Source organism: Geotrypetes seraphini, chromosome 2 (genome assembly GCF_902459505.1).
Source record: "Geotrypetes seraphini chromosome 2, aGeoSer1.1, whole genome shotgun sequence".
NCBI classification, from domain to species: domain Eukaryota; kingdom Metazoa; phylum Chordata; class Amphibia; order Gymnophiona; family Dermophiidae; genus Geotrypetes; species Geotrypetes seraphini.
Genome location: NC_047085.1, coordinates 181,512,038 through 181,524,215, shown reverse-complemented (window position 1 = coordinate 181,524,215; position 12,178 = coordinate 181,512,038). Strand labels below are relative to the sequence as shown.

At 43.7% G+C, this 12,178-nt stretch overlaps 1 protein-coding gene across 9 annotated transcripts in view; it reads right to left on the bottom strand.

Annotated features, from left to right (window-relative positions):
- Positions 1-12,178, bottom strand: part of CTDP1 (CTD phosphatase subunit 1) — a 287,209-nt gene that overhangs the window by 126,087 nt on the left and 148,944 nt on the right. For all 9 annotated transcript variants that reach the window (XR_004538415.1, XR_004538416.1, XM_033934443.1 and 6 more), the window contains exon 9: positions 7,868-8,009. Coding sequence is in view for 7 of the 9 variants with exons in the window: in XM_033934443.1 (XP_033790334.1) it covers positions 7,868-8,009 (142 nt within the window). In the remaining 2 variants the exon portion in view is untranslated. The remainder of the gene's footprint in view (positions 1-7,867; positions 8,010-12,178) is intronic.

The following is a 12,178-nucleotide window of genomic DNA, read 5'->3' as shown; positions in this document are numbered from 1 at the left end:
GAGCACGCTGATAGAACAGTTCAAGATCCTGGGAATGAAGCTGAAGATGAGGACCCAGAAGACAGCGTTCTCAGAGATCCTACCGGTACTGAGGGCAGATGTGAAAAGGCAGGAGGAAATGGTGTGAGGAAGAAGGATTCCACTTCGTGAGGAACTGGACAACATTCTGGGGCAAGAGCAAGCTCTACAGGAGAGATGGACTGCACCTGAGCACGGAGGGAACAAGACTTCTATCAAACAACGTCAAGAGAGGAATAGAACAGGCTTTAAACTAAGAGGAAGGGGAAAGCCGACAGTCGACCTAGCGTCGATGATTCGGAAGAAGGTATCACTTGATGATACTAAGGGAATGCAAGGCTCGGAAGAAACAACGGACAAATTACGACTAACCCAGAAGAAGAGGTTAGAAGGAGTGTACCAAAAGAGAAGACATTAAAGACCAAAACACAGGGAAAGGAAATGAAGACACTTAAATGCCAGGATCTAAACTGCATATATACTAATGCAAGGAGCCTAGGAAACAAAATGGGGGAATTGGAAGCCGTGGCCAATGCAGAAGACTTAGACATCATTGGAATCTCTGAAACATGGTGGAATGAGGAAAGCAAATGGGATACAACACTGCCGGGATTTAAGCTCTATCGCCAGGACAGGTCAGGACAGAAAGGAGGTGGAATAGCCCTATACATAAAAGAAACCATACAATCGACAAGAATAGACACAGCGGAGACGACCAACAAGCTGGAATCGCTATGGGTTAAAATACCAGGTAGAAAGGGACATGAAATAAAAATGGGCCTATACTATCGTCCACCCGGGCAAACCGGAGATATCGATAAAGAAATGGAAGCTGAGATGAAACAAGAATGCAAAAACGGTTGCACAGTTATTATGGGAGACTTCAACTACCCCGGGATAGACTGGAGTCTTGGGAACTCAAAATGCGCTAGGGAAACAGAATTCCTGGAGGCTACACAAGATTGCTTCATGGAGCAGCTTGTTAGAGAACCAACGAGAGGAAATGCCACTTTGGAACTAATCCTAAATGGGTTAATGGGACCTGCAAAGGAAGTGGAAGTAGTGGGACCGTTGGGAAACAGTGACCATAACATGATCAAGTTCAAGGTTGAAGCAGGAATACCAAAAGGAAAGAGAACCATGGCAACAACTTTCAACTTCAGAAAAGGAAACTATGAAGCAATGAGGAAAATGGTAAGGAAGAAACTTAGGAACACTTCCAAGAAATGGAGGATGGTAGAACATGCCTGGTCTTTTTTCAAGGACACGGTGAGCGAGGCACAAAATCTGTACATCCCCAGATTCAGAAAGGGGAGCAAAAAGAGTCGAATAAAGGACCTGATATGGATGACTAAAATAGTGAAGGAAGCGATAAGTAATAAGAAAAATTCATTCAGGAGATGGAAAAAGGACAAAACTGAAGGGAACTGGATAGAGCACAGGAAGTATAAAAAACAATGTCACCGTGTGGTTCGAAAAGCCAAAAGAGAGTATGAAGAGAGGTTAGCCAGGGAGGCTCGAAATTTCAAACCGTTCTTCAGATATGTTAAAGGGAAACAGCCAGCTAGGGAGGAGATGGGACCGCTGAATGATGGAGTCAGGAAGGGAGTAGTGAAGGAGGAGAAAGAAGTCGCGGAAAGACTGAACATGTTCTTTTCGTCTGTATTTACGAACGAAGACACAACCAACATACCGGAACCTGAGCAATTCTTCAATGGAAATCAAGCAGAAAAATTAACATTCATGGAAGTGAGCCTTGAAGATGTGCGCAGGCAGATAAACTAAAAATTGACAAATCTCCAGGTCCGGACGGAATCCATCCAAGGGTTCTGAAGGAACTAAAGGAGGAGATAGCAGAACTACTGCAGCAAATATGCAACCTATCCCTGAAAACAGGCGTGATCCCGGAGGATTGGAAGACGGCCAACATCACGCCCATCTTTAAAAAGGGATCAAGAGGTGACCCGGGAAACTACAGACCGGTGAGTCTGACCTCGGTTCCGGGAAAAATGGCGGAAGCACTGATAAAAGAAAACATCGATGATCACTTGGAAAGAAACAAACTTTTGATAACCAGCCAACATGGTTTCTGCAGGGGGAGATCGTGCCTAACCAACTTACTACACTTCTTCGAAGGAATTAACAAACAGATGGACAGAGGTGACCCCATAGACATCATATACCTTGATTTCCAAAAAGCCTTGGTGCCTCATGAACAATTATTCCGGAAACTGAAGAACCATGGGGTGGACGGAGACGTACATAGATGGATCAGAAACTGGTTGACAGGTAGGAAACAAAGGGTAGGGTTGAAGGGCCACTACTCTGACTGGAGGAGGGTCATGAGTGGTGTTCCGCAGGGCTCGGTGCTCGGGCCGCTGTTATTTAATATATTCATAAATGATCTAGAAACAGGGACGAAGTGTGAGATAATAAAATTTGCAGATGACACCAAACTATTTAGGGGAGCTCGGACTAAAGAGGACTGTGAGGAATTGCAAAGAGACTTGAACAAACTAGGGGAATGGGCGACAAAATGGCAAATGAAGTTCAACGTTGAGAAATGTAAAGTATTGCATGTGGGAAGCAGAAACCCGAGGTACAACTATACGATAGGAGGGATGTTATTGAATGAGAGTACCCAAGAGAGGGACTTGGGGATAATGGTGGACAGGTCAATGAAGCCGACGGCACAGTGCACAACAGCTGCTAAGAGAGCGAATAGAATGCTAGGTATAATCAAGAAGGGTATTACAACCAGGACAAAAGAAGTTATCCTGCCGCTGTATCGGGCGATGGTGCGCCCACACCAGGAATACTGCGTCCAGTTTTGGTCGCCATACCTTAAGAAGGATATGGCGTTACTCGAGAGAGAGTTCAGCGAAGAGCGACACGTCTGATAAAAGGGATGGAAAACCTTTCATACGCTGAGTGATTGGAGAAACTGGGTCTCTTTTCCCTGGAGAAGAGGAGACTTAGAGGGGATATGATAGAGACTTATAAGATCACGAGGGGCATAGAGAGAGTAGAGAGGGACAGATTCTTCAAACTTTCAAAAAATAAAAGAACAAGAGGGCATTCGGAAAAGTTGAAAGGGGACAGATTCAATACAAATGCCAGGAAGTTCTTCTTTACCCAACGTATGGTGGACACTTGGAATGCGCTTCCAGAGGACGTTATAGGGCAGAATACAGTACTGGGATTTAAGAGAGGATTGGACATTTTCCTGCTGGAAAAGGGAATAGAAGGGTATAAATAGAGGATTACTACTCAGGTCCTGGACCTGTTGGGCCGCCGCGTGAGCGGACTGCTGGGCAAGATGGACCTCAGGTCTGACCCAGCAGAGGCATTGCTTATGTTCTTATGTTCATAATACCAAATCCAGAGAAAACACACGAAAAAGGCCACCAACTAGACATAGTTACCTTTTCGCAAAAAGAAATCACTGACCCAAAGATCCATCATAGCACAGGGGCCTGGGAAAAATGCATCTGGTCAGATCACTACATATGTAAATTTGATCTATATTTGCAAAAAAAAAATAAAATAAAATAAAATCACCACAACCAAAATATAAAAGAAAAAACCCTAAACCACCCATAATAACCAGAAGAGGAACTATAAATCCAATAGAATTCTGGGCCCACTATGAACTACAACCCAAAACTGAGGAAATACAGGACTTCCCAACTAAATGGGCAAAGTTTAGCAAAGAAGTGTTAGACCAAATAGCACCATTCCAAACATACAAAAAGAAAGAAAGGGAACTAAATGAATGGTTTGACTCTGAATTACTAATTCTAAAACAGGAACTGAGAAAACTAGAAAGAATCTGGCAAAAACAAACAAAGAAGAAGACAAAATACAATGGAAACAAAAAATGAAAAACTACAAACTGAGGCTGCAAGCTCTAACCACCACGCCACACTCCTCTTACTGGGGAAAGAGTAGCAAACATTAAAGACTTCAAAAACAAACTTGTTCCAAACTATGGTATTGGAGCAATATCTTAAATGAACTTTAGCATGCATCATCTTTAGCCACACATAGGGATAGATTCACTAAGCTTACTGATCATGTGTCCCGATCGGTTTGCGACCCTGAACCGATTCACTAACCTTCCTCCCAATCCGATCCGCACACGATCCGATCATGCAAATGAGGGAGAAACAGCATGCAAAGTAGGAAGGACGTGATTCACTAAACTAAAGAAGGCACACCGACTGGGCTGGCCGATCAAAAAAGAAGCGACTGCCGACGACCAGTTGCTTGTGCAAAAACCCAGTGAACTACATCTATAGTCACAAACGTAGACCCTAGAACTTGCAGGTTTTGCCAGTCTGTTAGGGCCTGAAAGTCCAGAAAGGTACATTATCAACTGTTGAAGCTTCTTCTGGTGCAACTCAGGAAGAAATACTTTGTACATCCCCATGGTGAAACAAACCCCCCAGGTATTCCAGGTCTTGCGTCGGAACAAACCGACTCTTCCAAAAATTGACCATTCAGCCTAGTCTCTGGTGCACCGCTTGGTGCCCCTCTGATTCTGACTGGGCCTTGATGGGCCAATCGTTCAGATACGGATGGATTCAGATCCAGAGTTTTCATAGGTGGGCTGCCACCACCACCATGGTAAACGTCCGAGGCGTAGCCAGCCCAAAGGGCAAGGCTGCAAATTGGAAATGCCACTGCAAGATGTGGAACCTCAAGTACCTTCTGTGCTCTGGAAAAATGGAAATATGAAGATAGGCCTCTGTCAAATCCAGAGAGGCCAGAAATTCCCCTGGCGCTACCGAGACAATCACTAGCCACACTGTTTCCATTCTGAAACGGGAAACTTTGAGGGCCGTATTGACTGCTTTGAGATCCAGGATTGGTCTCCAGTCTTTAGAGCTTCTCTGGTAAGTTGAAGTATATCGAGTATCTGCTGGAGCCCGAATTGGACTCTGAGACGGGCTCCATGGACGCTATGTCCAGCAATCTCTGGACAATGGCTCTGACCTTAGCCACTCTGTCTGGTCTTCCAGCTGGAGAAACCAGAAAAAATTCTGACAGAGGCGTTTGTACCCATCTCGCAGAATGTCCAACACCTAGCAATCTGTGGTGATATCCATCTACTCCTCCAGGAATGTTGAGAGCCTCCCTCCAATCAGTGGAGGGTTAGCCGAGGGCCTGGCATAACTGTTTCTTTGGGGTGGAAGTAGGGTGGACTAATGAAGATTGCAGATGCCTGACTCCACCAAACTGTGGTTTTGTGTTCTGACAAGAACTCTGATCCAAGGGACCACAAAAATCTTTTCAGCACAAAAATCAATCCTGCGGTCCTGTGCGTCCTTCAACACTACATCGCCCTCACTGGGAAGAGAAGTCCGCTTGGTGACCTGTGCCCCATAATTTACCTTTGGAGAAACAAAATACTAATTAAAGGCTTCAGCCATTGGACAGAGCTTGTACATGGCCTTGGCCACTCTGAGGATCCTCCAGTGCCTCCCAGTGATCCATGAGGTTGAGGGGTGGTAGATTCAAAGGCAATGTTAGGAAATTTTTCTTTATGGAGAGGGTGGTGGATGCCTGGAATGTGCTCCCGAGAGAGGTGGTGGAGAGTAAAACTGTGACTGAGTGCAAAGAAGCATGGGATGAACACAGAAGATCTAGAATCAGAAAATAATATTAAAAATTGAACTAAGGCCAGTAATGGGCAGACATGCACGGTCTGTGTCTGTATATGGCCATTTGGTGGAGAATGGGCTAGGGAGGGCTTCAATGGCTGGGAGGGTGTAGATGAGCTGGAGTAGGTTTTAACGGAGATTTCGGCAGTAGGAACCCAAGCACAGTACCGGGTAGAGCTTTGGATTCTTGCCCAGAAATAGCTAAGAAGAAAAAATTTTAAAAATTTAAATTGAATCAAGTTGGGCAGACTGGATGGACCATTCGGGTCTTTATCTGCCGTCATCTACTATGTTACTATGAGCATTTTCACAACACAATGTCCATACAGTCAGGAAAGGAGGAAGACTGCAGCTTCGTACTGCTCATGAGCATATTGAGCTGTCAAGGACTGGCTAGCCTCCAATTTTAACTCCTGAAGGGATTCTGAAATAATCCCTACCAAAGCAGAAGGCCTGTTTACTGGTTGCACAAGAAGGCTTGAATAACGAAAGCACTGTTCCTTTAATGGTTTCATCAGTGTTTTATGCCTGAAGTAAGAAAACACCTTGCTAGTAAGAGAAGGGAATTCAAGGTTCTGTTGGTATTAGACAATGCCCCCAAACACCCAGAATCACATAAGTCCCATATGATGATGTTGAGGTCGTTTACATGCTCCCCAACACATCATCTCATCCAGCCTCTTGATCAGGGGGCAATAAGGACATTCAAGGCACACAGTATTCAATGGAAAGGATTGTCCATACGATGAAAGAAGACACCAATGTGGAGAACATTATGGAAACATGGAAGGACTTCACTATCGCCAATGTCATCAATGTTATTGAACGAGCACTGAAAGCTGTCAAGCCAGAGACAGTGAAATTGTGCTGGAAGAATCTCTGGCCTGAATGTGTAAAAAAGGAGTTCACTGTCATTATCACAGAGCCAGTTCAAAAATTATGGAAGACATTGTGGACTTGGCAAAGGTGTGTGGGGAAGGCTTTGAAGATATGGATCTGGGGGATATTCAAGACTTAATAGACACTAGATCTAACGAACTAACAGAAGATGACCTAACTGACCTGACTGTTTCCGAAGGGGAGACAATACCAGATGAAGAAGGGGATGGAGAACAACAACAAGAAGTGCTAGAAGACAAGTTTATATTGGACGATATTGCAGAGGGTCTACACAAGTTCAATTCTATCATGGACTTTTTTTTAATGACATGACCCCCCTCCATGGTACATGCCTTGAAGGTGAAGAAATTAGCAGAAGCAGCAATGTCTACATACCCGTATATATAAAGAAATGAAGAAGAAGAAGAGCCAGACGGAAATCACAATGTATTACCAGAAGATACAGAGAGTCCCTGCCATTCTATCTACCCCTTCCGCATCAGCCACCCCATGAGGAAGCACCCTTTTCGTCTCCTCCTCTTCCTCCTACTCCTGTACCACATACTGAACATGTACAGAATGATGAGGATGAAGACACCAAAGATTCACTTCCACTGCCTGAGGCAGCACCTGGTACTAATTTATCCTCATTGTCTCCTCCTCCTGCACTGCATGCGGAACATGTACAGGACGACGAAGATGAAGACACCGGCTGAATAAGAGATAGGTATGTGTTACAGTATTATGTTTAACATTACAGTACTGTATATGAATACTGTATATGAACCATGCTTTAATATTGTATAGTACTTGAAATGTACTGCAAAAGTATACAGTACAATGCAAGAACTGCAATACATAACTCCTTTTTTTAAAACAATCGCGAATATCAACAATATGTTTTATTCACAATTTTACGGAATTCGCGAGGGATTTAACCACAATACCGCGAATAAGATAGCAAAATGTTATTCGTGGGGTTTTTTTTTATTTGCGGGCTTTCATTGAAATGGAAGGAGAAGTATACAATGCCAAAGAATTTATCACACAGACAAGATACTAAGGCATCAATATCTATGTAAAATTTAGCAGGCAAAACTCATTTTAAAAGTTTTCAGATAAAATAATGAGGAAAATTGATTTTTCACACAAATTCATGAGCTAACATAAAATATGGCATAAAAGGCATTTTGTAGGAAATCTGTCCAATGAATCATTACTGTATTTAATTGATCACATGCATTAGTCGAGAGTCAGATGTTATACCCACTGTCCAATCATTTCTTGATTTAGAACATATTTACCTTTGTGTCTTAATATAATCCTCCTTCAAAGGAAACAGTTGTTCTTCTACCTTTTCCCATCGTTCCAAACAACTCCAAAGCCAGTCAGGATTTACAACATGAAGGTGCTCACAATCCTGAGCTTGTCGTACTTTTTCTGTACCTATAAAAAAAAAACAACTTGAATTGTTTCCAGAGAAGAACTGATTTAAAGATGATGTGAGAACCCCCCCCCCATTAACAGATTCTTATGCTTGAAGTGCAGGATGTGCCGGTGCCCAGATGAGGGTAAGAAGCGGCGGGGGGGGGGGCCCAATCGCGGTGGGGGGGTGCCCAATCGCAGCAGGGGGGGTGCTGGATCGTATCGGGGGGGGGGGGGGTGCCGGATCACGGGGGGAGGGTGACGGATCGTGGGGGGGGGGGAGGGTGACGGATTGCGGGGGGGCGCTCGTAAATCGAGCCATGCTCGGTTTCCGAGGCACCGATTTTGCAAATGTTTTGCTCGTCTTGCAAAACACTCGCAAAACGGTGCACTCGTAAACCGAGGTTCCACTGTACCGGTATTACTCAAAGTATGGAATTTTGCAGGCAGAGATGTTCAGAATCTTTTAGAATGTATAAGTCTGACAAAAAAAACACAACAGCTGGCAATCTTTATCAAACTGTAGATGCTGTTAATATGGTTACAAAAATGGTTAACAACAAAGATATGGAATGCTTTTATCACTGAGAGAAAGAAACTTACCTAACACTCTAAGTCAAGCACCTCTTCATCAGTGCTAACCAACTATCTTTAAATGGGCTAGTGGTAAATCAAAGTAAATTATCTAAAAGCACATGTGGCATGCTAAAAATAAACAACAAAAAAAGAGATTATGTTCTTACCTTGCTAATATATTTTCCAGTAGATAGAAATGGTATGCTGAACCTTAGAGTACTCTGTCCATTCTTGCAAGCATATTGCAGAAAGATGTCAATCACAGCTTTTGAAACCTCCTCCTTCTCCTAGGAGTCTTCTGCCCCCTTTAGTTCGTTCCAATGCATGCAAGAGCTCTAGAGTAAAAGACAGGAGAAGGAGGGACACGGGGAACTCCCTGAAATCAATGTTCTAATCTGCTCATATAACTTTATAACAGTCAATAATGAAACTATAATGTATAAATGAATTAACATTACCATTGAACAGTAAAACACATCAAATAAAAGTAACAGCTTGAATATTACTGGAGCTTAATTCTCTCTTTATATTCTATTTATAAACTGATTCTGAACCCATAGTCCGACTGGCAGAGAAGTCTTAGCTATGGAGTTGACCATGACACATAAGGCAAAAACAGGCGCATCAAAAATTATCAGGTGGGGGGGGTGTTCAGCATACCATTCTTATCTACTGGAAAAGATATTATCAAGGTAAGAACCTAATCTCTTTTTCTAGTGCAATAGGAATGGCATGCTGAACTTCAGGGATGTACCTAAGCAGTTCCGGAAGTCTTGGGTAGAAGAGATAAGCTAGCTTTCAGTACCAAGGATCCAAAAGCAAAATCCTCTTGTGCTATCGCATCTATTTTAAAGAATTTAGTGAAAGTGTGTAGGGAAGAACATGACTCAGATCTACATATCTCTTCCAAAGGTATTGCCCTCGATTCCACCCAAAAGGAGACTACTCCTCTGGTCGAATGTGCTTTCAATGACACTGGAGATTGTTTGCCACAGACAATGCAGGTGGAGGAGACTGAAACATAGAAACATAGAATATGACGGCAGAAAAGGGCCATCGGCCCAACAAGTCTGTCCACTGTAAGAACCCTCCCCCCTAAGCACTTCCTTGAAGTGAACCCACATGCTTATTCCATTTTTTCTTAAAATCGAGCACGTTGCTGGCCTCAATTACCTGAAGTGGAAGATTATTCCAACGATCAACCACCCTTTCGGTAAAGAAATTCTTCCTATTGTCACCATGAAATCTCCTACCCTTGATTTTTAACGGATGCCCTCTTGTTGCCGTAGACCCTGTAAGGAAAAAGATGTCTTCTTTTACCTCAATAAGGCCAGTAACATATTTGAATGTCTCTATCATGTCTCCCCTCTCTCTGTGTTCCTCGAGAGAGTATAGCTGCAACTTACCCAGATGTTCTTCATATGGGAGATCCTTGAGGCCTGAGACCATCCTAGTGGCCATTCGCTGAACCGACTCTATTCTTAGCACATCTTTTTGATAATGTGGCCGCCAAAACTGAACACAATATTCCAGATGAGGTCTTACCATGGACCTGTATAATTGCACTATAACTTCGGGCTTCTGGCTGACAAAACTTCTACGGATGCAACCCAGCATTTGTCTAGCCTTATGATGCTTTCTCTACTTGATTGGCAGTCTTCATATCTTCACTGATGATTATGCCTAGGTTCCGTTCTGCAACAGCTCTTGCTAAGGTCTCACCATTCAGGGTGTAAGTTCTGCGTGGATTTCCGCTGCCAAGGTGCATAACCTTACACTTTTTGGCATTAAAACTCAGTTGCCAAGTTGCAGACCATTGTTCTAGTAAGTGTAGGTCCTGCGTCATAGTGTCTGGCATGGTGCTTTTGACCACTATGTTGCACAGTTTAGTGTCATTGGCAAATAATGCAATTTTACCTCGAAGTCCCTGAGGCAGGTCCCGTACAAAGATGTTAAATAGGATTGGACCCGAGACTGAGCCCTGAGGCACTCCACTGATCACTTCCGATGTTTCGGAGAGAGTACCATTGACCATTACCCTCTGGAGTCTACCACCGAGCCAGTCTTTAACCCATGCAGTCAATGTTTCTCCTAATCCCAATGAACTCATCTTGTTCAATAACCTGCGGTGTGGGACACTATCAAAAGCCTTGCTGAAGTCCAAATACATGATATCCAGGGACTCTCCCATATCTAGCTTTTTTGTTACCCAGTCAAAGAAGCTGATTAGATTGGATTGGCAGGACCTTCCCTTTGTAAATCCATGCTGGAGGGGATCCCTCAGCCTCTCGCTGCTCAGGATCGTATCTAATTTGTGATTAATCAATATTTCCATAAGTTTACACACTATTGATGTGAGACTTACCGGTCTGTAATTTGCAGTCTCCGACTTGCATCCATTTTTGTGGAGTGGAATTATGTTAGCTATTTTCCAGTCCAATGAGACTCTTTCCATGCTTAGGGAAAGATTGAAGAGCGCAGCTAACGGCTCCGCCAGGACATCTCTCAATTCCCTAAGCACTCTGGGGTGCAGTTTATCCGTTCCCATGGCTCTGTTCACTTTGAGCTTTGATAGTTCTTGGTAGACGCTGCCGGCGGTAAATTCAAAGTTCAGGAACGGGTCTTCTGAGCTCTCGCTTGTCTGTAGCTGTGGACCGGATCCCAGCACCTCACAGGTAAAGACTGAGCAGAAGTATTTATTGAGTAGTTCAGCTTAATCGGAGTCCGATTCTACATAGTTACCATTGGGTTTCCTAAGGCGCACTATCCCATCTGTGTTCCTTTTTCTGTCACTAACATACCTGAAAAAGTATTTATCCCCTTTTTTAATATTCTTAGCTAGATTTTCTTACATCCGGAGTGTGGCGTCTCTGACTGCTGTTTTAACATTTCTGGATTTCACCAGATAGGCTTCTTTAGCTTCCAGTCGTTGTGATTGCTTGTAGGCTACAAATGCTCTCTTCATCTGTTTTACGAGTTCCGAGATCTCCGCGGAGAACCATTGGGGTTTATTATTTCTCCGTTGTTTGCTCACTGTCTTAATATAGAGGTTGGTTGCTTCCTGTAGGGTAGATTTCAGAGCTGACTACAGTACCTCCACACTATCTGTTGTGTCCTGGTTTTGCAGTGCCTCATAGAAAAATCTCCCATGCTCCTGAAGTTAGTGCCCTTAAAGTTAAGGACCTTTGTGGATGTGTTTGACTTAGTGAAACCCTTCCTGAGGTGAAACCAGACCATGTTGTGGTCACTGGATGCCAACGCATCACCCAACCGAAATCTCTGTGACACTGTCTCCATTGGTGATCCCTAGTAGGCTCCAATACCATCTGTTTGAGTCGTGCTCCCCTTATTTAGGTTAGTAACTTTCTGCTGCCGCTGGTCGTAGCGGAAAGTTTGTTCCAGTCTACATCAGGCATACTGAAGTCTCCCAATAGTACAGTGTCTCCACGCAGAGTGATGGTCTCGATGTCTTCGATCAATTTTTTGTCTATGTCATCCTGTTGTCTTGGAGGTCTGTATACCACACCAAGATACAGGCATTTGTCATTTCCCCAGGCCAGGTTCACCCAGAGGGATTCCCTGGTATATTTGATCCCTGTGAGTTTGGTAACTTT